Genomic DNA, 27,979 nt, shown 5'->3' with positions numbered 1-27,979 from the left:
GGCCAGGTGGGGACGGCGCGCGGCGCTCGCATGTGCAAGCTGGTGGCGCGCCGGGGGTGCGCCCCGTTTCCTTCCCGGGCGCCCCAGGGGCCCAGGGTCGGCCCCGGCTCCCTGCGTCCCCAGGCCCGGGGGTTGGCGACGGCTGCTCCTTCCGTTCGGCCGCCGGCCCGATGGAGGAGCCTCCTGGGAAGCCCCTCAGCTGTGAGGAGAAGGAAAAGGTGCCCGGGGTGTGCGGGAAGGGCTGACTCGGGACTGGCTCCTAGCCTCGGGTTTGGGGCGTGGCTTTGCATCCCCGACGGTCCGCGGGTGGCGTGACCTCTGACCTTCGCCCTTTGGACGCAGCGGGTCCCGGGGTGAAAGTATGGAGAGGCCTGTGCGCGCGAGGCATTTAAAGAACCGAGTGTCTTAGAGCAGTGATGCATAGATGCGAGGTGCAAAGTTGCGGGTAAAGCCGAAGTCCCCTTTGAAGTCCTCCCCACCGTGACGCACTCGCAGCCCTGGCTTCTCCCGCTCTCCCGCCCACTCCCTTAAGCAGGTCTCTGAACAGCCTGGTGCTGTGGCTCTCTTGGCGCGTGTATGTGTGCGTGGTGGGCGGGACGAGGGGGTTTGGAAGGGTGTGCTTGTATCCCCTAAAACCACCGAAAGTCTGTGTTTTGTTGTTGTTCACAAAGATTATGATCTGGATGGTTCTGCAACTTCGGTTTTCTTTCTTCATGTTTCATCCATGTTACTTCATGTTAACCTGCCTTGTCTTTTAAAGTTCTAGAGTGTGGGATCCCTGGGTGGCGCAGCGGTTTGGCGCCTGCCTCTGGCCCAGGGCGCGATCCTGGAGACCCGGGATCGAGTCCCACGTCGGGCTCCCGGTGCATGGAGCCTGCTTCTCCCTCTGCCTGTGTCTCTGCCCACCCCCCTCTCTGTGTCACTATCATAAATAAATAAAAATTAAAAAAAAATAAAGTTCTAGAGTGTTAGGTGATTATGGAAGGGCCATCTTTTCATTGGACATTACTCCGCTGAGACGTTTAGTGCGTTTCCAGCTTTTGCTTCTACAGCAGTGCTGCTCTGGCCGTCGTTACCCCTGCCGCCTATGCTCCTGCTGAGGATGTTAGCCTGAATGTACCAGTGCTGGCTGTTCCCGGCATCGTGCTAAACTTTTCACTCACAGTAGTTTTTTTGTCGTTGTTGTTGTTTTAATTTTATTTATTTACCCATGAGAGACACACAGAGAGAGGCAGAGACACAGGCAGAGGGAGAAGCAGGCTCCATGCAGGGAGCCTGAAGTAGGACTCGATCCTGGGTCTCCAGGATTAAGCCCTGGGCTGAAGGCAGTGCCAAACTGCTGAGCCACCGGGGCTGCCCTCATTCACAGTAGTTTATCAGTCCACTTACCCAATCTACCTTCCAGTAGCAGGTGAAACAGATCTATTTACAAGTCAACCAGGTAATTCTCAGGTGTTGATAAGGTGGTGATAAATCAGATAAATAAGCATAGAGAAGCAAACTAGCATAGAGATTAAGAGCACAGATTGGGATCCCTGGGTGGCGCAGCCATTTAGTGCCTGCCTTTGGCCCGGGGCGCAATCCTGGAGACCCGGGATCGAATCCCACGTCGGGCTCCTGGTGCATGGAGCCTGCTTCTCCCTCTGCCTGTATCTCTGCCTCTCTCTCTCTCTCTCTCTCTCTGTGTGTGTGACTATCATAAATAAATAAAAATTTAAAAAAACAGATTCTATTGGATCGTGCCATTTATAAACCATGTGATCTTGGAACAAATTGCTGCTTTAAAAAAAATGATTTTATTTATTTATTCATGAGAGACAGAGAGAGAAAGAGGCAGAGACACAGGCTCCACGCAAGGAGCCCAACGTGGGACTTGATCTGGGGTCTCCAGGATCAGGCCCTGGGCCAAAGGCAGCACTAAACCGCTGATCCACCTGGGCTGCCCCTTGCTTTTCCTTTGAATTCCCCAAAGCTAGCTCCTTCCTCCTTCAGGTCTACACTCAAATGGTAGTCCTCAGAAATGCCTCTTTGGCCACGCTACTTAAAGTAGCTCAGGCACTTTCACACGTCCCTGTCGATCTGGGTATTGATTATCATGTGATATCATCTTATATGTTTATTCATTTTCTTGTTAATTCTCTGAATCCCTCACTTGTGTATAAGCTTGACAACTCTGTTTCTAGCATCTAAAACAATAACTGACTCATAGTGGTTATCGGTTATTGTTCTAGGTACTATAGATACCTGGACCATTAACTGACAGGAGATTCATTTGTTGAAAGAATGTCTGAGGATGACAACTCCTGCTACCTTCAGGGATTTCACAGTGAGATGGGGGAAACGGAAGTAAACAGACAGCATAGTTTAAGTATTGTGATAAAGGAAGAACAGTGGAGATGTGGAATGTCTCACCTGGATTTCAGGAAGGACCTAGAAGTCTACCCTGGGGAAATAAAAATCTATGTTGAGGCTTAAGAATCAGGACTTAGCTACATGAGTTGTGGAGGAAATGCTCCAGGTGGTAGGAACCATTTACGTAGAGGTGCTGAGGTACTAGAGAACTTGGTGCCTTGTGAGAACTGAAAGTATTGTGGGCACCTGCTATTCCCTCCGCTGTCTATTGCTGAGGGTACCTGCTAAGCAGTGTGTACTGGGGTCTGATAGGCAATGTATCCCTTCTCTCTGACTCTTCCTTTCTACCTGCTCAGTATTGTGTGATGTTTTTCTTCTTCCAGTTGAAGGAAAAATTAGCATTCTTGAAAAGGGAATACAGCAAGACACTGGCCCGCCTTCAGGTAAGTGAATCTTATTGTCTCAAATTGAGGTATCATAGTATGAACTATACACCAAAAGTTCTTTTTGTTTTTTAAGATTTTATTTATTTATTTATGAAAGAAAAAGAGAGGGAGGCAGGGACCTAGGCAGAGGGAGAAGCAGGATCCTAGCAGGAAGCCTGATGTGGGACTTGATCCTGTAACTCAGGGATCACGCCCTGAGCTGAAGGCAGATGCTCAAACACTGAACCACACAGAGGTCCCTATATAAACAATTCTTAAAAATAATAATAAAGCCTTAAAAAAAGAACCCTCCTTTTTCTTAAATTTGTTCCTTGAGCTGTTTTTGCTTTCTCTAGCGTGCTCAAAGAGCTGAGAAGTTTAAGAATTCTATTAAGAAAACAGCAGAAGAACATGATTGCTTGCTTCAGCAGGATACTTCACCACAGCTAAACCACTCAGGTAAAGCTAGCCCATTTACTTCTGCTTGCTTTATTATTCATTTTCCAGGTATATTTGCTTATGATTTTTTTCTCACAACCAAAAGATGATAAGCAATCGACTCTTTTTAAAGTGTATACATAATTCAGTGGTTCTTTGTATACCCACAAGATGGTCCAACCATCATCATTATCTAATTCCAGAACATTTTCAGCACCCTGAAAAGAAGCCCTGTACCCATAATACCCCTAGCCCCTGGCAACCACTAATCTACTTCTGTTTCTGTGGATTTAACTATTCCAGAAATTCCATAGGAATGGAGCCATACAATATGTGACCTTTTGTGATTGACTTCTTTCACTTAGCATTATGTTTTCAGCAATCGTTCCTCCAAACCTACATCCAAGCATGCATCAGTACTTCACTTCTTTGTGCAGCTGAATGCTAGTCTATTGGTTAGATGTATCACAATTTTTTTTTATAAATTTTTATTTATTTATGATAGTCACACACAGAGAGAGAGAGAGAGAGAGAGAGAGGCAGAGACACAGGCAGAGGGAGAAGCAGGCTCCATGCACCGGGAGCCCGACGTGGGATTCGATCCCGGGTCTCCAGGATCGCGCCCTGGGCCAAAGGCAGGCGCCAAACTGCTGCGCCACCCAGGGATCCCAGATGTATCACAATTTATGCATCATCCATCCATTCATCAGTTAATGAACTTTTTTTTTTTTTTTTTACTTTCTAGTTATGAATTTGGGCCATTATGCTGCTATGAACATTCAAATGCAGCTGTGTGTAGGGATGTATGTTTTCTGTTCTTTAGGGTATATACTTAGGAGAGCAGTATTGCTGGGTCATATGATGATTCTCTGTTTAGGTTTTTGAAGACCTGCCAAACTGTTTTCTGCTACGTCAATACCATTTTACATTCCTACAGTGATGCCCAAGGGTTCCAGTTTCTGCACATCCTCACCAATATTTGTCATCTTCCATTTTTAAAATGCTAACCATCCCAGTGGACATAAAGTGGTATCTAATTATAGCTTGGATTTACATACCTAGTGACTAATGATGTTGAGCATCTTTTCACGTGCTTATTGGCCATTTGTATATCTGCTTCAGAGAAATACCTACTCAAGTCCTTTGCCAATATTTTAATTAGGTTATTTGCCTTTCTATTGTTGAGTTGTAAGTGTCCTTAATATATTCTGCTATTAGATCCTTATCAGTGACATACTTTGTAAATATTTTCTCCAATTCCGTGAGCAATGAACTGTTCTTTTGTTCTTTTGGTTGAATTATTTATTTAGTTGCTCTTTCCCCTTTCAACTTTTAGAAATTATATTTATTGTGTAAATATTGGTAAGAAGTTTTTTTCTTAAAGAATTAAGTATTTATATATGTACAGAGAAAAAAAAATCCGGCTGGAAGTATTCTAAAAAAAAAATGGTCATTAATTATGTTAAGTAATTTTTAATCATAAAATTGGAGGCTATAAAAATGGAAAGGTGGTATTAAAATTATTTGACCCCCCCAAAAAAGGACATGTAATAAAGAATTAGGTGAGATGGTGGGGAGAATGGGAAGATGTTGTTCACAGGGTACCGTGTTTCACTTATGCAGAATGAATAAGTCCTACAGCTTTGATACACAATTAGTTAATAATACTATATCATATACTCAAAATTTGCTAGAAGAACTGATCTTAAGTGTTCCCATCCTCCCCAACACACACACAAAACCATAACTATGTGAATGATAGATTTTTTTTAAAGATTTATTTATTTGAGAGAGAGAGTGCAGGAAGGAGGAACGGGGGGAGGGAGAGAGAGAGAGTCCCAAGCAGTCTCCTGCAGAGCATGGAGCCTGATGCGGGGCTCAAGCCCATGACCGTGAGAGCATGACCCAAGGCAAAATCAAGAGTCCGGTGTTTAATGGACTGAGCCACCCAGGTGCCCTAGAAATGTTGGATTTTTTTTTTAATATGTTGGATATTTTAATTAGCTTGATTGTGATAGTATTTCACATAGTATTTCACATATACCCATATGAAAACATCTTTTTTATACCTTTGATGTATACAATTTTTATTTGTCAGTTGTACCTCAGTAAAGCTGGGGGGAACAACTAAGAGGAAAGATGATTGCAATAAAGAAGAGATAATCTTTTAGTTTAAAATCGTTTTTTCCAGCACCATTCTGTTTGTTTACATTTACTTAAAATTATTAGTGTTAGAATATTAAAAATTTGAACTTTGATCTGTCTGAATGAAATATCGGCTTTCTTAAATAAATGTATTTTTATATAATATTTTAAAATAAACAATTGGATTTTTTTGCTTCATTTAAAAGGAAAATATTAATTATATAATTTCTTTTCCTCAGAATCTAAAAATAAAGTATCTCCTTGTGACACATTGCAAATTAGCACACATCTGGATGAAGAAACTGGAGAAAAGACACCTATCACATTTGACATTGAGCCTGAGTCCTTCAACCCTGAACATGGCTCTGTGGAAGAATTACATATACAAAGAACAGGTGATATCCAAGAACATTTTCCCTACTGGGTCGGTGGCCCTGGTGTTGAGAAAAGGCAGAGTAAGCTGCCAGGGAGAAGAAAAAAGCAGCAGAAAAGAACATTTACTTCGCAGGCAAGAGACTCTTTGTTTGACACAGATTCACTCATACTGTCTGGAAAAAGACTAAAGGAACAGGAAGAAAACAATGGAGAAAATCCTAGGACACCTGTAACTAAAAGAACTTACCTTTCAAGTTCTATGTCTGACATTCCTGGTTCTCCATCACCAGTGACGGAAACTAATGTAAGGGGTGTATTAATTCCACCAACTGCCAAACCACAAAGAGATGTTGATGCACTCATAAGAGGAAATAATTTCCCCATGGTGCCTACACTTGCTTCATTTACTCTATCAAATAGCAGTAGCAGTCATCACCTTGAACATAAGCCTCCTAAAGATGACTGGGAACTTATTACTCACAGTTTAAAAAACATTAACCCTGCTTCACCTGTAAACCTAGAAGCACAAGTGAAAAAAATTACGGTCTCTAAAGATAACCCAGGTATAAGTGCAAGTGGCCAGCTGCCTCAAAGTCCTGACTTAGAGCCAGATAATTCATGCTCTCCAAATAAGCTCATTTCTGATAACTTACTAGCAGATGAAAACCAAAACTTAAAAGGACAGAATCACACAGAAGAGTCTTTAAAATTTCCCCATAACACTCTTGATGGTAGAAATGAAAGTCTTCAGGAAAATGAGGTTTTAAGTCAATCTAAGAGTCTTAGCCCTGAAGTAATCTCTCCTGCTTCTACAGAAAATCAAACATATTCTTGCACAGTGCTTGAAGGCCTTCTATTTCCCGCAGAATATTATGTTAGAACAACACGGCGCATGTCAAATTGTCAGAGGAAGGTAGCCCTGGAGGCTGTAATTCAAAGTCATTTGGGTGTCAGAAAGAAAGTGTTTAAAAATAAAAGTAAAGACGCAACTAAAAATTTAAACCTTTGCAGTGAAGAGACTGACCAGAGTGAAATTAGGACTTCTGACACATGCACAAAACAATCAAGTTCAAGAAGATCTCAAAAACATCTGTCCTTAACTGAAGTCCACTCTCCCACTGGGCCAACTGAAGATAACCTTCCCAGGAAAGCAGTTACCGAGCCATCTGGTGGAAGACACGGAAGAAAAAGAAAGTCAATCTGCCCACCTGTATTAGATCATCATGAACTACTTTTGCCAACTCCTAGCACATCAGGTGTTAATAGATCCAAGGAAGAAATCACCTTACACAAAGATCAGAATGAAAAAGTAATTATTCGGGGTAAGAGAACACTCTGGTTCTGTGTTAGATATCAGCAAACTTTCTGTAAAGGGTCAAATAGTAAATATTGTCTTTGTGCTCTGTTACAACTAGTCAAATATAGTGGGAAGGTAGCCACAGACAACATATAAATGTGTGGCAGTAAAACTTTATTTATAAAAAAAAAGGCAGCTGACTGCTCTATGGTATTGGAATATAGGCTTTGGCCTATGAGTTATAGTTAATTAACTTTTAATGAATTAAACCATAATCAGTGCTCACTTTGGCAGCACATATACTAAAATTAAACCATAATCATTATGACTTTTTTATTGTCATCTTTAAGCCAACAAGAATACAAAGCAATCAGAAAGTAGGGCAATCTAGTTATAAACTGGGAACTTTTTAAATGTACTTTGAAATAATCCACTGTGATTATAGTAACCTGCTGCTACATTAAACATTTTTTTTTCTTGAGATGACCTTCACATTACATAAAATTAACCTTTTGACTGAAGTGAACCATTCTCTGGCATATAATAAATTCAGTGTTGTGCCACCAGGGCCCCTACCTAGTTCCAAAACATGATCATCAGCCCAGAAGGAAACTCTATGCCCTTAACGCTCCCCATTTCCTTTTCCCTGCTCTCCCCTGGCAACCATCAATATGTATTCTATCTTATGGGCTTACTTGTTTTGGATATTTCTATAAAAGGAATTAATACTTTTTGTGTCTGGCTGCTTTCCCTTATTTTCGAGATTCATCTATGTTGCAGCATGTACCCTGTTTTATGGCTGAATAATATTCCGCTGTATGTATGTACCACATTTTATTCATTTATTTATTGATGGATGCAACTCTCCCCATCTTCAGCACTCCTACAGCTTTTGGCTTCTAGGCATGCTGTGACAATGTGCCTGCGGAGGTGGTTGGGCCAACTTGATCTACATTTTGAATGGTATAGAACACCAGCTGCTTTAAAAGTAATGAATTAGGGCAGCCCAGGTGGCTTAGCGATTTCACACCTGCCTTTGGCCCAGGGCATGATTCTGGAGACCCAGGATCGAGTCCCAAGTCAGACTCAAGCCTGTTCCTCCCTCTGTGTTTCATCCTCTGTGTGTGTGTGTGTCTCATGAATAAATAAATAAAATCTTAAAAAAAAAAAAAAGTAATAAATTACTCTCCTTGAAAAGGTGACTTAAGTTTTCTTCAGTGAGAAGAACCAGCATTTTGTAAACTGCTCTGGTAACCTGTTGGAATCAGAATTTTATAACTGGAACCATAGTTTTTTTAGAGCAGGAAGGATTTTAGAGATTCTTAGTTCAGGTTCCTTATGAGAGAACAGGGAAAATGAAGTGAACTGATGTACCCAAGGTAACTGGATCAGTGGCAGAGCTGGGACCAGAGGGACCAGATGTTGGTCTTCCGTCTCCCAGCTACTGCTGTCAGCACTGTACTGTTTTTGGCACTGCCAAAGGAGAACTGCTAGTTAGCCAGCTGGCTTTTGAACCATTCACTGAGGTTTCAGAGTCCTGGGTGGGAAGAGTGGTGGATGTTTTGTACTGTATTGGAGTTTAAAATCTCACTCTGTGTTGGGCATTGGATTTTTTTTTTTTAAGATTTTATTTATTCATGAGAGAGGCAGAGACATAGGCAGAGGAAGAAAGAGGCTCCATGCAGGGAGCCCAATGTGAGACTTGATCCCGGGACTGCGAGATCATGCCCTGAGCCAAAGGCAGACACTCAACTGCTGAGCCACCCAGGTGTCCCTGGGCATTGGATTTTTGTTGTTAACTTTGTTCCTTTCTATTTTAGGGAAGAAAGATCACTGTCAAAAAGAAGACTCCCTTTCTTCCAGAAAGAATGGTTATCTAGCTTTGGATTCTGTGTTCAAGGCTTCATTTCATGAGAATGAGATGCTAAGTTTAAAGCGACTGTCATCTTTTCTCAAAACCACAGACTTTCAGTTACCTGATGAAATCTTTGGACCTCTTAAGCTTGAAAAACTGAAGTCCTATTCAGAAAAAATAGTTGAGCCTATTGTATCGAAAATGTATGCACAGAAGCATCTTAAGGAGGGAAACTGTATTGTTTTGGAAGAATTGACTCCTACACAAATTAATACTGAAATGAAGGACTTGGAAGAGGAAATTGTGGTTCTCCCAGAAAAAGCACAACCTAGAATGCCAAGCCTAACAAGCCGGTCTCAGAAGAAGGGTCTTTCTTCATCCATATTACTTTTCACTCCTTTAAATACCAGTGCCCCCGAGAACAGTAACAGGCCAACAGCAGACATGTGTTCGCCCACTTTCCCCATCTTAGGCACAACTCCAGCTTTTGGCTCCCAAGCACTCTGTGAAAAAGTGTGCACAGAGACTGTCAGACCAACTTGCTCTACACCCCAACTTCCTCACTTAAAAGACAGTGATCATGTGCTCACTTCAGCAGCACATATACTAAAAGACAGTGATCAGAAACAACTCGACAGTTGGACCAACCTGTCAAAACCAGATGGCACTCTGGTTGTGTCAGGTCGAGAAGGACAGCCTTCCTGTGACTGTGATTCTGGTCCCCAGGCACCACCTCTTCCCACTGAGTCAGTCCCTTTCAAAGACAATCAGCTGTGTGGAAATCCACAGCCGGAGTCATGGAAACAGTCCACTGAACAGGAACACTCTGCTTCCCTGGTGAGATTTTCTATGAAAGAGTGAAATATCTCAGTGAATTTAGATAGCGTATTACTTTCTTACATGTTGGCTTCTCAGTGTGTAAGAATAATTTAACATGTCTCTTTGATAAGACTATACTATAACCTGTTAAGTTCAGTTGGGGGAAGTTAAAGTTAAGAATGTATTTTTTAAATATGGGGGATCCGATTCCCTTTCTTGTTAAGGAAGCAGTCATGGAGCTTTGCTCTTGTTATCAGAGAAGGTAACATATATCGAGTAGACATGATGATGAATGAGCAATGCAGGAAGACATCTATAAAGCCTAGATTAATGGTGTGACTTTTATTTCCACAGACTGAAGTAGCAGAGCTTCCTGCTTGTCAAAGCTCAAACCCAGGCCACCTCCAATTGGTTTCAAAGTTAAAGGTCAGAAGACTGTTCCATTATGTGTCTTGTGTCTTACATGTAAAAAATTTAATGAATTGCTAGGAAAATTGATAAGAATTTGATCTTAACACTACCCAGGCGTTCCCCTCATTCTTAATTTAACACTGTTAAATAAACTTGGTGAAACAGATTCAGAAAACATTTAAATTCTTTGTTTTTTGCAATATTTAGCTGTATTTATATTTTGAGATCTTCTCTGGAAGAAATTTCTATGTCAAGGTATTGCCAAGAACAACTTAAGCTAGGTAACTCAACTTTGTATCTAAATTTAAGTCAGGCATTTTGGGGCACCTGGGTGGCTTGGTGGGTCGGTTAAACATCAGCCTTCAGCTCAGGATGATCCTGGGATCAAATCCCACATCCAGCTCCCTGCTCAACAGGGAGTCTGCTTCTTTGTCTCTCCCTCTGCTCCCCCTGCCCTTGCAACCGTTGTGTGTGCAAATAAATAAAAAAATAAATCTTTTTTTATATATATAAAAAATATAATTTTCTCTCAAATAAATAAAAAAATAAATCTTTTTTTTATATATATATTTGAGCCTCATTTAAAAACAATCTTTTTTAAGATTCTGTTTTTTCGGGATCCCTGGGTGGCGCAGCGGTTTGGCGCCTGCCTTTGGCCCAGGGCGCAATCCTGGAGACCCAGGATCGAATCCCACGTCGGGCTCCCGGTGCGTGGAGCCTGCTTCTCCCTCTGCCTGTGTCTCTGCGCCTCTCTCCCTCTCTCTCTCTCTCTCTCTCTCTCTGACTATCATAAATAAATAAAAAAAAAAAGATTCTGTTTTTTCATGAGAGACACAGAAAGAGAGGCAGAGACCTAGGCAGAGGGAGAAGCAGGCTCCCTGTGGGGAGCCTGATGTGGGACTCAATCCCAGGACCCTGGGACCAAGACCTGAGCTGAAGACAGATGCTCAACCTGAGCCACTCAGGTGTCCCTAAACAAATCTTTTAAAAAAAAAAAAAAAAAAAATCAGGTATTTTGACAGAGAGGGAGAAAGTCACTTATGGCCCTCCTATCCAAATGGTGTAGTGTTTCTGGAAGGATCACCTATGATGATTTACAAGAAAATGGGTAATAGTTGTAGATTATAATGAATGGTTGGGATGCGTGGGTGGCTCACTGGTATCTTATATAATAATACTTAATAGTTACTATAATATATACTAATTAGTATATATACTAATATACATAATATATATATATATATATAATATTTATGAGAAATACAGTTAAAACATTGTTAGTGCTATTTCAGTAAATCCCAAGAAGTGGATTGGACCTGTGTCCTAGTTAAGTGTTTTCATGGTACTTGAAATAGCATGGTACAGAACATGGTTTCCCAATCTCAGTACTCTGAACATCTGGGGCTGGGTAATTCCTTGTTGCAGGGGCTGTACTGTGCATTGTAGGACATTTAGCAGCAGCCCTGCCTCTACCCACTAGAGACAGTAGCACTCTGTCCCTGGTTATAACAACCCAAAATGTGCCAGGTGTGGCTAGATAGCTGCCAGGGAAAGGTTGCAAAAACACTCCCAGCTGGGGACATCTGGTCTTCTTCAAAAGAAAGAGCTTGAAACCCACATAAACTGTTTCTGCCGACTACTGGCTACTAGGCTACGTGATCTTGGGCAAATTATTTACCCTGTGAGCCCCAGATTCCTTTTGTATAAAGATATATAGTAACAGTCATTCCAAAGCTATTCTTGAATCACTTTTAAGAACATTTCTTAAAGAATCAACCATTTCATTTGTATTTTTCTAACTTGTAGCTAAAAAGTTATTTATTATTCTAATAGTTTTTTTTTTCTTGGTCTGTTTGTATTCACTTACATATGCTCTATCTCTAGTCCCCATTTTCTCAAGTATTTTTTTCCTCTATCAAACTTAAGAGATTTACCATTCCTTTGGTCTTCCCAAAAAAACCCTAGTTTTTGGTTGTATTGATTGTTAATTAGGTTTTTTGGTTTCCTATTTGACTTATTTCTGGTTTTGCCCTTAATAATTCCTTCTGTTTTTCATTGTGCTTATTACTTGTTTGTTCTTTTACTAACCTCTTGAATCTGTTTTTTTCCTTTAATTTTTCTTGTTTTTTGATCAATGCCTTTATGATTATAAATTTCTTTTGGACATACTACTTTGGCTATGCCCTGTGAGTTCGGATACATAGTGCTCTCCTTGTTTATTTGTAAGTACAGTTGACTCTTGAACAACACAGGTTTGAACTGCACAGGCTCATTTAACACGCAGGCTTTTTTTTTTTTCCAGTAAACACAGTACAGAATTGTAAATGTATATTCTTTCCCTTATGACTTTCTTAATAGTATTTTCTTTTCTCTATACTTTATTCCATATAGTACATAATATAACATATCAAGTATGTGTTGTTTATGTTATCAGTAAGGCTTCCTGTCAGTAGTAGGCTATTAGTAGTTAAGTTTTGGAAAAGTCAAAAGTTACATGCAGACTTTGTGTGGGAAGTCAGTGCACCTAACCCCCAGGTTGTTCAGGGGTCAACTGTAATATGTTGTTTCAGTTTTATTCCCTCTTTAAATCATCAGGGTGTTTCGTTTCCAGATGGGCAGGTTCTTATGGGCTGCATTTTGTGATTAAATCTGAATCTCTTCCACTCTGGAGCTATACATTTTTAGATCTTTTATGATATAAGTGTGGAGAGGGCAGATTTTTTTAGTTACTTGAGACCCACAAACCTCTTTCTTTTTTCTTTTCTTTAATTTTTCTTTTTCTTTTCTTTTTTTTTTTCTTTTTTTTAAGATTTTATTTATGAGTAATCTCTACAGCATGGGGCTTGAATTTACAACCCCAAGATTAAGGGTCACATGCTCTACCAACTAAGCCAGCCAGGTGCCCCGCTCTTTCTTTTGACCTATAAAAAACTTTAATTAGGGGGATCCCTTGGTTGCTCAGCGGTTTGGTGCCTGCCTTCGGCCCAGTGCGTGATCCTGGAGTCCCGGGATCAGGTCCCATGTCAGGCTCCCTGCATGGAGCCTGCTTCTCCCTCTGCCTGTGTTTCTGCCTCTCCCTCTCTCTGTCTCTCATGAATAAATCTTTAAAAAAAAAAAAAAACTTTAATTACATTTCATTACACTTACTTGGTATTTCATTTAATCCTAATAACCCAGCAGTTTTAATACATATTCTTTTCATGAAACAGATCCCAAGTACGGCTTTAACATAACTGCTGTTGCTATTTATTTCAGAATCCTTCTGGTTCCTGTTCAGTGGATGTGAGTGCCATGTGGTGGGAAATAGCAGGTTTCAAAGAGCCATGTATCATAACTGCCTGTGAATATGTAGTTTCTCTTTGGAAACCTCTCAATACTTTGCAGTGGGAAAAACTTTATTCCTGGCACTTTACAGAGGTAAGTCAGAATCTTAGAGCTGGGAGCAGTTTTTGCAAACATTTACATGGTAATGTCGCTGGGCAGCTTACCAAGAATGAGACCCATGACCATGTAAGAACAGAGATGAGTCCTTTTTCCTACCATATCATTATGAAAATTTTCAAACCTAGAGAAAAGCTGTACAGTGAGTACCCATATACCTACCCACTATCAAGACTATAATGAACATTGTGTTTTATTTAAAAATTTTTTAAAAATCACTCGATTTTTGAGAAACAGATTTTTATGCTAGATGTATTAGAGATTGGAATTTTGTGTCTTTTCTGACTCCTAAGTTTGCTGAAACCTGTGTTCCTTACACCCTCACCAAAGCATTACTCCTGCTTCTTTTCTATATGTATTTTCTTCTAGTCCTTGTCCATCTTCATTCATAGTTTACATACTCTCTGTCCTGGTGTGCCTAACACTTTTAAATTTGCTTTTTTCTCACTTAACACATGAACATTTTTCCATGTTTCTACATATCCATACTTCTTTATTTTGAATTTTATTTTTCCACCTTTATGGAAAAATGACTGGGAAAATTGTAATCTGCTTAAGGTGTACAAGCATCCAACTCTTGGTTTGGGCCCAGGTCGTGATCTCAGGTCCACACTCAATGCAAGTCTGCTTGGATTCTCTTTCCCTCTCCCTCTGCCCCTCTCCACCATACATGCGGGTGCTCTCTTGCTCTCTCACTCTCTCCCTCTCCTTCTGTCTCTCAAAAAAATTAAAATAAAGGGACGCCTGGTTGGCTCAGCGGTTTGGCGCCTGCCTTTGGCCCAGGGCCCGATCCTGGAGTCCCAGGATCGAGTCCCGCATCGGGCTCCCTGCATGGAGCCTACTTCTCCCTCTGCCTGTGTCTCTGCCTCTCTCTCTGTGTCTCTCATGAATAAATAAATAAAATCTTTTTTTTTTAATCTAAAATAAAATAATAATAACAAATGCATTAGCTCACATAGTTCCTTTTTTTTTTTTTTATGAGAATGTTTATGATCTACTCAGTAAATTTCATTGTTTTCCAGTGTATCCACAACTTCTAGCACTGTGATTTGCATAGTGGTGCTAAACAGATACTTATATATGTGAATAAACTTACTTTTTGAAGAAACATTTTAAATGGCTTTAAATGGTAAAGTGTTCCATTTTTCCACATGGCAGGATTCATTTAAATATTCCTTTATTGTTAGAGGTGTAGATCATATTAAATAAATGCTGTGATACACATAGTTTTGCATATGACTTGATTTACCTTATAAAAAGAGGATGCTGAACTTTCTCATATTTGTCCAATATTTGAAACTACCCTGGTACAGTGAAAATAAGAGAGGATGTGACAAATTTTGGAAAATTTAAATTAATTAAAAATGAAACAACCAAATATAATTTTTGGCTCTTTTGGTTTTATTTAGGTTCCAGTATTACAGATAGTTCCAGTGCCCGATGTTTGTAATCTCGTGTGTGTGGCTTTGGGAAATTTGGAGATCAGAGAAATCAGGTATGTGGTTCTCAAAAAGTAGTTTTTTCTTTCCCTTTGTCTTTGTCTCTGTCAAACTTGTTTTGAGTGCAAGTTGTAAAGTAGGCTTGAATCTTAAAAGAATCTAAATTTAGGGGCGCTGGGCTGGCTCAGTCAGTAGAGTATGTGACTTTTGATCTTGGAGTTGTGAGTTCAAACCCTACTTTTGGTGTAGAGATTACTTAAAATAAAATCTTAAAACAAAAAAATCTAAGTTTAGATCCAAGAGAGGTTTTGAAAAACCCTATCAATTGAATAATATCCCTTACTAAAGTTTCCATTTAAAATTGGAACTTCAGGGAGCCTGGGTGGCTCAGCGGTTGAGCATCTGCCTTTGGCTCAAGGCATGATCCCAGGGTCCTGGGATCAAGTCCCACGTCAGGCTCCCTGCATGGAGCCTGCTTCTCTCTCTGCCTGTGTCTCTGCCGCTCTCTCTGTTTCTCATGAATAAATAAATAAAATCAATCAATAAATAGATAAATAAATACAGTTGGAACTTTAGGGGCATTTGGATGGCCCAAGTCGATTGACTTTTTTTTTTTTTTGAAGATTTTATTTGTTTATTCATGAAAGACACAGAGAAAGAGAGGCAGAGACACAGGCAGAGGGAGAAGCAGGCTCCATGCAGGGAGCCCAATGTGGTTCTCAATCCCTGGACTCCAGGATCACACCCTGGGCTGAAGGCAGACGCTCAACCTCTGAGCCACCCAGGCGTCCCAGCTCTGACTCTTGATTTCAGATCAGGTCATGATCTTAGGGTCATGAGACTGAGCTCCACACCCAGTGTGGATTCTGTTAAAATTCTCTCTTCCTCTCCTTTTGCCTCTCCCCACTCTATAAATAAATAAATAGGAACTCAGTCCTTTCATATGAAAAGGCTTACTCCTGATTTCTCCACATTTTCCCTTATACTTGGTTTAGGTCATTACTTTGCTCCTCTGATGGTAAACGTGAAAAGCAAGTACTACTGAGTTCTGGAAATATAAAAGCTGTGCTTGGCCTGACAGAGAGGAGGCTAGTCAGTAGCAGTGGGACCCTTTGTGACCAACAAGTAGAAATCATGACTTTTGCAGAAGATGGAGGGTAAGACGGTTGATTTTAATCATTAAGAATGCTTTTATCACAGGCTTTCAGAAAAAGTCCGATCACTAGCTTCTTGTTTTTCTGGACTTTAGGTGTTATATAGCAGGTTCTGCCCCAACACTAGGAAGCTTGACGTGTACCAGCAAGGAAGCTAGTGGAGTGGACAGGCTCAGCAAACATAGTTCTTCAGTCTGTTTAGAAATCTCTGTGTACCTTTTACATATCACAAGTATGGTATCTCAGGATACCAGACTTTTCTTATTCTGCACTTGGTTAATTATTTCAGTTAACATCTAGATGCTGACATTGTGAATGTATTATGTCTAGCTCTGAGCTCTTTCTCAGCCTCTAGACCTGCATGTCTATTTATTAGACATCTAGTGGGTATTTCAAAATACCATGTTGAAAACGGAACTCCTAACATCTTCTATTTCTATTATATTATACTTGTTACCCTTTATTATGATTATCTGTCTCTTTTAATAACAGAGGGCATGGGCCTAGTTTGTCTTACTTACTCATGATCCGTTGTAGTAATCTAGGCAAGAGACATATAATTGCCTGCTTGAATTAGCAAAGTATTAGTGGAGATGGGGAGAAGCAGACAGATTTGAGAAAGAGGAGACTAAAATCGTTAGGGCTTGGTGATTGAACAGGTAGAGAGGAAGGAGACAAGGGTAATGTCCAAGTTTCTGCGTTTCTCACCTGGGTAGACAGTGGTAAAATTCGCTGAGATAGAAATGCAGAAAGAAACAAGATTTAAAGAGAGAACTGGCAATTTTAATTTTGAATATGATGAATTTGAGGTGCTTGCAAATATATCCAGGTAGGTAATACGAGAGTAATATATGTTCATTGGAGAAAATTTAGAATACACATTTTCTAGTTGAAATTTTTTCTGGTATTAGATTAGTGTATATTATGCATAGTTCAATAATATGTACAAGGCAAGGGCTGCTTAGAAAATGTGCTGGTACAAAATGCTGATTTTTAATACCGTTTTAAATGCAGAAGCAAAGAAAAACAATTTTTGATGCCCCCTGAAGAGACTGTATTAACTTTTGCTGAGGTCCAAGGGATGCAGGAAGCTCTGCTTGGTACTACTATAATGAACAACATTGTTATTTGGTAAGCTTTCTCTCAAGGCCCTCCATTTCCTCATCTGTAATATAACTCTAATTTCACAGAGTTGTTAAGACTAGATAAGAGACTGTAAATATGACTGGGGGTACCTGGATGGCTCAGTCAGTTAAGCAACTGACTTTTAAGATCAGTGTGAGTAGACTATTTTAAAATAAAGGAAACTTTAGTCTTGTCAAAAATGTACAATTTTTTCTGCTTCTGGTTAATGGCTTCCATCAGATCAATTCTCTTATCTCACATAACAATAAACTCTGGACAAAGTAAAAAAAACAACTATCTATGGGCACTGAGGAGCAAGAAAAAGAACATCCTGGAGAACATTCAACAGGAAATATCAGTGGACAGTTTTCCTGTTCCTATGGCCTTTAGTTAGAGGGGCGAGCCCTAGTCTGTGCACTGGGGGACTAAAAGCCTGATAAAAAACCTTCTGTTTACTGGCTTAAAAAACCAAAGGAGAGTTCAGAGTGAGGCAGCTAGAAAGTGCGCAAGAGATCCAGAAATCCCCCAAAAAGAGAGAGCCAGAGGATGAGCCTCAAAATCTTTGCCTAATCATCTGGCTAGCCTTTAAACTACATGTGCACAGAGCAGACTCAAAGCAGCTCAGGTAAGGCAAAAAATAATGAATTGGGTTTTCAGCATTTTGGAATTTTAATTGAGCCAAATTAACTGTTTACTAGGGGAAAACAATCAGTATTTTCCCAAGGAATCTAACAGAATCCAGAGTGTATGTGATGTGTCATTAATAATGCCTAGAATATGATCCAGAATTATAAAATATATGTGTTTAGAGGAACCAAATTAATGAATTTATTTATTTTTAAAGTTTTATTTATTTATTAATGAGAGACACACAGAGAGAGGCAGAGACCTAGGCAGAGGGAGAAGCAGGCTCCCTGTAGGGAGTCTGATATAGGACTCCATCTCAGGACCCCGGGATCACGACCTGAGCCAAAAGACGCTCAACCATGAGCCGCCCAGGTGCCCCCAAATGAATGAATTTATAATAGAAGACCAGATTCAAGGAGTCCTTAGCCACCTTTCTTTCCAGACCCAGGGAGAACCATACCTGGCCAAAGGCATTTTCAAGGTTAATTGTATTTTTTTTTTAAGATCATTTTTATTCATGAGAGACACAGAGAGAGAGAGGCAGAGAGAAAAGCAGGCTGCACGCAGGGAGCCCCATGTGGGACTCGATCCCGGGACTCCAGGACAATGCCCTGGGCCGAAGGCAGGCGTCAAACCGCTGAGCCACCCAGGATCCCAGGTTAATTGTATTAAGAGAATAGTTGATTTTTTTTTTTTCCTCCCAAGTCCTCTCCTTTAACTGCTTCCTTAGGGCCAGGATAGGTCTTGGTAAGACAAGTTGTGATATTAATATCCCTGCTACCCTTCCTCTTCTGTCCTGTCCAACCCTAAGCCTTTAGGAATAAACTAAGGAAGCATGGTCCTTGAGAGAATCTTTGTCCCCTCCCCACCAGGGAGCTTCTGAAATTTGACCATGTTCCAGTCTGCCAGGAAACCCTATTTTCAGATGGCCCTCTGTCCAGAGCAGCAAGTTTCTACTTCTGGCACTTTGCTTAGTATTTATGCATGGAGGTCTTATTTGAGGACAATATTCTTTACAAAGTTGTCTTTTCTATTCTTTTTGGTGTTTCGACAGTCCAGTCCTTCATTATTTGGTTCCCAGACTATGTAATCTAGTAATTGGTCTCCTTGCCATTAATCAATATCCTACCTCCAGAACTTCTATTATACTATTACTGTATAATGTAAGATAATTACGTTACATTGTATTATAATATAATATAACATTTTTCTCCCAGTCCTCTCTCCCCAAGAAACAAAACCTTCAGGGAAGGCCATATTTGTTTAATTTCTTCAGCTCCCTTTTCCCCAGTGCTTTGGTATAAAAATTTCTCTTAAGAAAAAAAATTTCTCTTCAACTAGTCCATATTCCTTAGCTCCCAGTTTTCTTCCCATCCTTTAGTTTGCCCTTTTTTTAAACAGTAACGTTTTGGCATTTTATAAATGGATCACAACAGAATTGGAAATTGAGGAGGGACCTCTCCACTTAGCTTCTAAGTTTAAGCTTAAGGAGTATCTACAGCCCCATAGTTACCCTAAGCTCTGTTGTAATACCTCAGCCTTCATTGACATTTCCCCTCTGAATTCGTATTGCCCTTATTTTTTTTTTTTTAAAGTTTTTAAATATTGGCCTTATTTCTAACTTAGTATAGGCTATTTTGTCTTATGGAAGTCTTTGAAGATAGGTACATATCTTCTATCTATTCCCAGAGCCTGCCTTAACACCTTTTTTAGGGTATTTAAAGATGTCTAGATCATATTGTCTATCAAAAGCTATCATTGAGGGCAGCCCAGGTGGCTCAGCGGTTTAGCGCCACCTTCAGTCCATGGCGTGATCCTGGAGACCTGGGATGGAGTCCCACATCATGCTCCTTGCATGGAGCCTGCTTCTCCCTCTATCTGTGTCTCTGCCTCTCTCTTTCTTTGTGTCTCTCATGAGTAATAAATAAAACCTTTATTTAAAAAAAAAGCTATCATGGGGATCCCTGGGTGCCTTAGCGGTTTAGCGCCTGCCTTTGGCCCAGGGTGCGATCCTGGAGTCCCGGGATCGAGTCCCGCGTCGGGCTCCCGATGTGGAGCCTGCTTCTCCCTCTGTGTCTCTGCGCCTCTCTCTCTCTCTCTCTCTCTCTCTCTCTCTCTCTCTCTCTCTCTCTCCCTTTCCCCCTCTCCCTCTCTCCCTCTCTCCCTCTCTCGTAAATAAATAAATCTTTTAAAAAAATATGGGCAGCCCTGGTGGCGCAGCGGTTTAGCGCCGCCTGCAGCCCGGGGCGTGATCCTGGAGACCCGGGATCGAGTCCCGCGTCAGGCTCTCTGCATGGAGCCTGCTTCTCCCTCTGCCTGTGTCTCTGCCTCTCTCTCTGTGTGTGTCTCTATGAATAAATAAAATCTTAAAAAAAAAAATTAAAAAAAAAATATATATAGGGCAGGCCCGGTGGTGCAGCGGTTTAGCGCCGCCTGCAGCCCACGGCATGATCTGGAGACCCTGGATCGAGTCCCACGTCAGGCTCTCTGCATGGAGCCTGCTTCTCCCTCTGCCTGTGTCTCTGCCTCTCTCTCTCTCTCTCTCTGCATCTCTATGAATAAATAAATAAAATCTTAAAAATAAATAAAAAGTTGTTTAAAAAATAAATAAAAATAAAATATATATATATTTTATTGATAAAATCTTAAAAATAAATAAAAAGTTGTTTAAAAAATAAATAAAATCTTAAAAATAAATAAAAAGTTGTTTAAAAAATAAATAAAAATAAAATATATATATATTTTATTGATATATATATCAATCATTGGGAACCTGGGTGGCTCAGTGGTTGAGCTTCTGCCTTTGGCTCAGGACATGATTCTGGAATCCGGGATCGAGTCCCACATCAGGCTCCCTGCAGGGAGCCTGCTTCTTCCTCTGTCTGTGCCTCTGCCTCTCTGTGTGTCTCTCATGAATAAATAAATCTTTAAAAAACAAAAAAGCTATCTTTGGGGGCGCCTGCGTGGCTCAGTCAATTAAACATCTGCCTTTGGCTCAAGTCATAATCCCTGGGTCCTGGGATCGAGCCCCACATCAGGTTTCACACTCATCGGGGAGTGTGCTTCTCCCTCTCCCTCTGCTCCTGCTCTTGCGCTCTCTCTCGCTCGCTCACTCTCCCTCCCTCTTTCTCAAATAAATAAATCAGGATACCTAGATGGCTCAGTGGTTGAGTGTCTGCCTTTGACTCAGGGTATGATCCTGGGGTCCTGGGATCGAGTCCTGCATTGGGCTCCCTGCAGGGAGCCTGTTTCTCCCTCCATTTGTATCTCTGCCTCTCTGTCTGTGTCTCTCATAAACAAATAAAATCCTTAAAAATACATAACAAAAAAAATACATAACAAACCAATAAATAAAATATTTTTAAAAAACAGCTATCATTTACCTTCTGGGCTCTATATACTTTTATATTTACACATAGTAGTTCCTGTTTAACTTCTGATGTATTAAATCTCTAAAGCATCATGTTATACTCAAGGTTCAAGTGGCCCCTTTTGAAACTCTTGCTGAAGGTCTAAATACTTAATTTTGGTCAAGCTGTACTAACTGAGCACCCATCTTTCAATCATTCAATAGGTATTTGAGTAACTACTTATGTATCACTTTCTATGAAAAATGTAGATATGAATTCTCATTCCAAGGCCTCTAAAATCTAGTAAGTAAATGAGATTGTTTTACAATTCAAAGTATACAGTTCCTTTTTTTTTTTTTTTCAAAGTATACAATTCCAATACAATTCCTTTACAGTTTAAACAAAAGAGTGAGAGAAATTCGGACGGGGTACTTTGGGACTTGAGGGGAAGAGCAATTACTAAATAGAGAGCATGTACTGACCTCTGTAGGGCTGAATCCTTTGTTGTTCCTGGCAAGGAAAACCTTGCTTATGTACATTTAGTTTTCCGTCTTCAGTTTTTATGTCCAGAGCCTGGTCCACAGAATGTTCGAAGTGTTGGTCGAATGAACACATTACACCCCGTTACAGTCTATATTAAATAAAAAATGAGGCATATGGACAGTACTGTAGGGAAGTGAATGAGAGGAGATTTCTGTGGATTGGTGCAGACTGGGAGAAGTGAGAGAGTCTAAGTTGAGCTCCTGCCGCTGGGAGGAAGCAGGACATAATCAAGGCTATAAGGAAGGGAAGGGCATTGGTGGATACAAGGATGGGACTTGGTCAGTAATGGGGAAGGTGTTTGGACACTAGCTTGAGCGAAGGTGCAGAGCCAGGAATATGCATAATGGGGAACAGTGAGTAATACAGTATCACAGCACTGGATTCATGAGGATTATAAATACCACGAAAAAGAATATAGACTCTATCTTGTGGGTAATGGGAAACCAACTGAAGGTTTTTCATCAGTAGCGTCCCAGGTAGAGCAGTTACCAACATCACAAATGCCCAGTAATGCTAAGGAGTGTAACAAAATCATAATGCTAGAGCCATACTGTGTGCCTGATTTCAATACCTAGTTAACTGAGGTAAGTGAAAACTTCTCATGGAGTTTGGAGAGATTTATTCCTAGTGATATAGCAGATTGAATCTAAGGCTGAACTGTCAAGTTAAACTACTGGCAGTGTTAACCAGTAGTCCTTATTTTTTAGCTAAATCTGTAACTAAACAAAACTAAGGTACCATATCCCTTAGTTTCTCCCTTGGTCACTTCCTAAAATGCTGTGATAAATAAGAAAATATTACGTGAAAACCAGTTTGCTAGAAGAATGTTGTCAGCTTCCTTATTTTTGGTATCTAAGGAATTTAAAGACTGGTCAGCTCCTGAAAAAGATGCACATTGGTGATCGCTACCAAGCTTCAGTTTGTCTCAAAGCCTATTCCGAAATGGTAAGTGATCATCTATTTGGACTGCTTTGTGTCTATTTTGTGTGTTGCTAATGGTCCCACTGAGTAACAGCAGTAGCTTAGTAAGAAATAATTAACAGAACCTCTCTGTTGCCTGTTTTTGTCCAAACTGAGTTACAGCATTTATTCTTGCTTGAAATTTGTGGATGAACATAAGTATTGGTATAATATGATGGCTCAGTAAATTTTCTGGCTGTTGTGACCTAAAGGCAAACATTTATTTCTAGCTGTGAATTTATACCAAGAAATATCATGCCTGTTACCAGACTTGACTCCCAACCACATTGCCGTAAATGATTTATGATGTGACTGAATGCCCTTAGAGAGATGGATTAAATGGTCCTAGACATGTTTTTCCCTTAGGCTTTAGTGTTGTCACATAGAAACAAATAGCTTCTTAGCCATTATGTTGGTATACTTGGCTTATGGTCTAGTTTGGACATCTGAACAGGCTGAAGGCAGATGCCTAGGAGTCAGGGGTAACTTTTCAGTACCCACAATCGAGCCACAAGCAAAGGCAGTAGGTGGCTCCATGCTTATATGGAAACTGACTTTCCCAGCCTCAGCCGCAGCTGTGTACACAACACCACCTCAGGCTTGGAATGCAGAGATGCACCTTTCCTGAGGATCTGTGGACTCAAACTCAGAAGCTGTGTGATCTTAGATAATCTGTCACCTTACTTTGAGGCTTTTTTTTTTTTTTTAAGATTTATTTATTTGAGAGAGCATGGTGTGTTGGGGGGGAGCAAAGGAAGAGGGAGAAAGAAACTTAAGCAGCTCCACACTGAGGGCAGATCCTGACATGGGGCTCCATCTCATAACCCTGAGATCATGACTTGAGCCAAAACCAGGAGTCAGAGGCTTAACCAACTGAGCCACTCAGGTGCCCCAAGGCTAACTTTTTTCTTTTTTTTTTCCTTTTTTTTTTTTTTAAGATTTTTATTTATTCATGACAGACACAGAGAGAGAGAGGCAGAGATACAGGCAGAGGGAGAAGCAGGCTCCATGCAGGAAGCTCGATGTGGGACTCGATCCCAGGTCTCCGGGATCACACCCCGGGCCGAAGGCAGCGCTAAACCGCTGAGCCACCAGGGCTGCCCAACTTTTTTCATCCTTAAAATAAAAGGTTCATAAAATAAAATTTCATCTCTGGAATTATTACATTTACCAATTAGGCATTGAAATGACTTTATATCTTTGTTATTACAACATTAATGCCTACCTAATAGTAAAGCATTTAACAGAGAAAGGTGGGAGATAGTACGTAAAGGTTCTCCATGAAGCCATCTTTCAGAAAGAAGTTAATATTATTGTGCAGGAATCCGCAAACTTTTTCTGTAAAAAAGACCAGATGGTTAAAAAGGGAAAAAAAAGACCAGATGGTAAATATCTTCAGGTTTGCAGGCCACATGGTCTCTGTTGCAACTGCTTGGCTCTGCTGCTGTAGCACTAAAAGTCTGCCATAGATAAAGTGAAAACACATGGGCGTGGCCATGATCCACGTAAACCTTTTTGGACAATAAAACATTCTAGAACTTGAATTTCATTTCATATGATTTTTTTCATGCATCACAAAATATTTTTCTTATCTTTTTTTCAACCATTTCAGAATTTAGAAACCATTCTTAGCTCATGGATCAGACAGAGAGAAGCACTGAGCCAGATTTGGCCTGTGGGCCACAATTTGCCAACCCTTTTAAATATATGCCATCTAACCTTTTCTTGACTCAGGTTTCTAAGTGATTTCTTCTCATTATAATAATGCAGTCATTCTAGAAATGTATAAAATAGACATGAATGTCATTAATCCCATACGGCTCTATAATTAATTTTCCGCATTTTACCCCCATAGAGGATTACTTTCAATATGTAACATATATATATATCATATATGCGTAGGTATGTATGTCTGTGTGATATGTATGTCTCCACGCACAATAATTTTATTATTAGAACATGTGATTTTAAAGCCAGGAGAAGTCTGTAACACAGTTTCCCATGAAGACAAGCATAGGTGATGGTGTATTTTTTTGGTGACTCTTACTCTATAAGTGCAAATAGGCTATCTGCAGACTGGCCTAAAAATCCAGTCACCACTTAAAAGATTATTTTTCTGGGAAAATGTGTTCCAAATTTTCAAAAATCAACTTACCAATGAATATCTGCAGTTTGAGGACTCCCTCTGCATGTTTATATGCCCTCTTTCCCTGTGACAGCATTTTCCCAAATGGTTGGCATGAGATATTAGTTGTATCTAAGGTGGAGGAAATTAAGAAGTCCACTAGGTTCCCACTGGCAAGGCTGGCTGAGCCCTGTGCTAAAGATGCCACATGTCCAGCTCAGCAATAATCTCAACAGTTTTTGCCTTAAAAAAAAAAAAAAAAAAGAGCTAGTGATTAAATCCTGCATACTCAAGAGACTGTTGGTCAATTCTTGTAATTCTTTGGTTTTGTCTTTCTGTCAACCCTTTGTTTTCCCCACCGTACTCTTGCTGATTTATTTGTTTATTAATTTTTCTCTTAAATTAGGGGCTCCTGTTTGTTGTTCTGAGTCATCCTTGTGCCAAAGAGAGTGAGCTGTTGGGAAGCCCTGTGTTTCAGCTGATCGTGATTAACCCTAAGACAACTCTGAGTGTGGGGGTGATGCTGTACTGTCTTCCTCAAGGGCAGGCTGGAAGGCAAGTGTGTGCTGCTGTTCACTGAGTATGACATTTTGGAAGGCACGTGTGCAAATACAAAACCCAGATATTTCTGTGTCACTTAAATGAATGGAAACCAAGCAATATTGCAGATCATAAGAATGTTAAGAAGCAGGAAGAAATGTAAAGCTTAGTAGATCTGAGTCGAACCCCAGATTCCCCACATTCTGATCCCCACCAATACGGGGTAGGATACGTATCTTAAGTGTATTCAAACCCTGTCTTTTCCCATAACAAAACCCACTTTGGAAAAAAAACCCACTTTGAATATAAACAATTAGTTTTCTGTACATAAATGACCTTTCCATAAAACCTAAATTAAAGTTTTAAGTTTAAGTTTAAACTTAAGTTTAAACCTAAATTAAAATTTAATTTTTAAGTTATTTAGGAAGGTATCTTTTACTTTGAAAATGGAGTGAGTCTTCATCATGTAAGCAGTTGATATTTACCTACTGACTGATGAGAAGATCGATATATCAGTGATACAGTTATTGGCATCCCAAGGATTATATAAGCTTTCTAGAGCTCTGAAGCAGTGCTGGTATCATTAGGCCAACCTAGCCACATCTGAACATGTCATTCCTAGAGATTACCTTTCTTTACATTTGAAATCAGCAGCAAAGACTGAAAATAGATCTAGTAGATCAAGACCACAAAGTCTAGCTTTAACAATATGCAAAGATAAGTAAGTTTGATAGATACAATGTATGTTTCTGTGTTTCTTTGGGTCTTGTGCAAAGCTGGCTGGATCAGTGTTCTAAAAGACCATCTCTCTCCCTCTGCACTTAGCCAGCTGTGGTATTTCTGCAACTGTTCTTAGCTCAACAGGAACCTCATAACTATCATCTGCAATATGTGCTTCTATATAGAACTTGTTTCTTTGGATTTGAAGAGAGAACCATAGTCACTAGTTCTCTTCAGTTGAGGGTAAAAAGAACCACTCCATCAAGCATTTCCTTCGTCACTCTTCAAAACCATTCGTTTAGCAAGCCCTGAAACCTCTCTGGTGCTGATTCTGTAGAGGGTCATATTGTTTCTAATCTCATGGAAATAAGAGAAAATTAGACACTACTGTTCAGTGCACAAAATGCCCTGAGGCTTGCAGTGTTTTGGACCACAAAGAATGGAGAGTTACTGGCAGTGGAGGGCTAGGGACAGAGTATCAGGGAAGATTATAGAGTTTCAAAAAATGTGTTAGGAGTCAGCTACACAAAGTTGTGTGGGAGTTCAGAATAAAAAATGTCATCCAGTTCACTCAGAATATTCACTAAGGGTTGACTGTGTCCCAGGCACTCTTCGAAGTGTTAGTGGTATGGCAGTGAGGAATAAAACTGTATTAAGCCCTTCCTATGTATTTAGTACTGCTAAGCTTTTTATATCAACTCTCTCATAATTCATGTTTCACTGATAAAGCCAAAGAACTTCGGGGTCACAGAGGGTCACAAACCTCTTACTTTGTTAGAATTCAGACCCAAGCAGCTAGTGCAGAGCCCCTGTCTTAAAAAGATAACCAGATTTCTGCTCTATGATGTTTACATTTGGTAGGAGAGATACCCCCCCGATATCAAAAAAAGGATAATCTCACATGTGAAAAAGAAACAGGGAATGTGATGGGAAACAGTGTGCATATGTACACTTCTGTAGACAAGAGATTAGGCCTGACCTTTCTACAGAGGTTGACAGGCCTGAATGATGGCAAAATCCAGGCGTGCTAAAGAGGGAATAGCAAGAGCAAAGATGCCGGCGTTGACCAAGTGTGGCCAGTTGGAAGAGTGGAAGGCAAGTTCCTGTGAGCGGCCAGGGACTGGACATGATTGCATCAAAAACCACAACACACTTGCCAGCAGTCCTTGGGGGGGGGCAAACATAGGTGTCATATTTACAGGTATTTTTATTCTTGTGGTTGCTCTGGGAGCATGATTTTTGGCTTAACGAAAAAAATTCTTTGAATTTGTGATTTGAATGGGTTTTTTTTCTCTGCTTGATATTAGGTTCCTGGAGGGGGACGTGAAAGATCATTTTGCAGCCGCAGTGTTGACTTCTGGAACAATTGCCATTTGGGACCTACTTCTGGGTCATTGTACCGCTCTCCTCCCACCTATCTCTGACCAGCATTGGTCCTTTGTTAAATGGTCAGGTACAGATTCTCATTTGCTGGCTGGACAAAAAGATGGAAATATATTTGTATACCGCTACTGATATGAAAACACAGCGTTCTGGATTTTTTTTTGACCAATTAGTATTTTTTAGAGTTGTAGCTGCAAAGGATATCTGGGTGACATTTAAACTAATTACTTGTATTCATTCAGACACATCTTTTTATTCTGCTGATAGTGGCACCACTGATCTTGAATGTTCATTTATACTTTGGGAGAAATGATTTTAGGTCAATTTTTGTAATTCCTCAGGTCTGCACAATTGCTTTTAAAGGTGTACATAAAGCTTCCGATGTTAATAAATATTTATTTTGATACATTCTGCTTGGCCTGTTGTCTTCTTTTTTCTATTCTTTTAAGATAATT

At 40.2% G+C, this 27,979-nt stretch overlaps 1 protein-coding gene across 2 annotated transcripts; it reads left to right on the top strand.

The window, feature by feature from the left end:
- Positions 1 to 13: 13 nt before the first annotated feature.
- Positions 14 to 27,911, top strand: PALB2 (partner and localizer of BRCA2). 2 transcript variants are annotated; one of them, XM_055340819.1, is made up of 13 exons: positions 14 to 218; positions 2,736 to 2,795; positions 3,134 to 3,236; positions 5,600 to 7,057; positions 8,853 to 9,724; positions 10,061 to 10,132; positions 13,373 to 13,534; positions 14,968 to 15,053; positions 15,993 to 16,154; positions 17,166 to 17,282; positions 22,654 to 22,741; positions 25,288 to 25,436; positions 27,449 to 27,911. In XM_055340819.1, exons 1-13 carry the CDS (start codon positions 171 to 173, stop codon positions 27,654 to 27,656), a joined length of 3,585 nt encoding a protein of 1,194 aa, XP_055196794.1. In that variant the 5' UTR covers positions 14 to 170; the 3' UTR covers positions 27,657 to 27,911. The 2 variants fall into 2 exon arrangements, with proteins under 2 accessions (XP_055196794.1, XP_055196795.1); XM_055340820.1 differs by lacking the exon at positions 14 to 218 and adding an exon at positions 375 to 445.
- The last annotated feature ends 68 nt before the right edge of the window (positions 27,912 to 27,979 follow it).

This window comes from Nyctereutes procyonoides, unplaced genomic scaffold, assembly GCF_905146905.1.
Source record: "Nyctereutes procyonoides isolate TBG_1078 unplaced genomic scaffold, NYPRO_anot_genome, whole genome shotgun sequence".
In the NCBI taxonomy this organism is placed as follows: domain Eukaryota; kingdom Metazoa; phylum Chordata; class Mammalia; order Carnivora; family Canidae; genus Nyctereutes; species Nyctereutes procyonoides.
This window is presented reverse-complemented; position numbering and strand designations above follow the sequence as displayed.

What these genes read in the sequence shown, in the direction of transcription:
- PALB2 (XM_055340819.1), top strand. Translation starts at nt 171, where the DNA reads ATGGAGGAGCCTCCTGGGAAGCCCCTCAGCTGTGAGGAGAAGGAAAAG. An exon ending in ACTTTTGCAGAAGATGGAGG is followed by an intron (nt 16,155 to 17,165) that starts GTAAGACGGTTG and finishes TTTTAAATGCAG; the next exon opens with AAGCAAAGAAAAACAATTTT. An exon ending in ATGAACAACATTGTTATTTG is followed by an intron (nt 17,283 to 22,653) that starts GTAAGCTTTCTC and finishes TTGGTATCTAAG; the next exon opens with GAATTTAAAGACTGGTCAGC.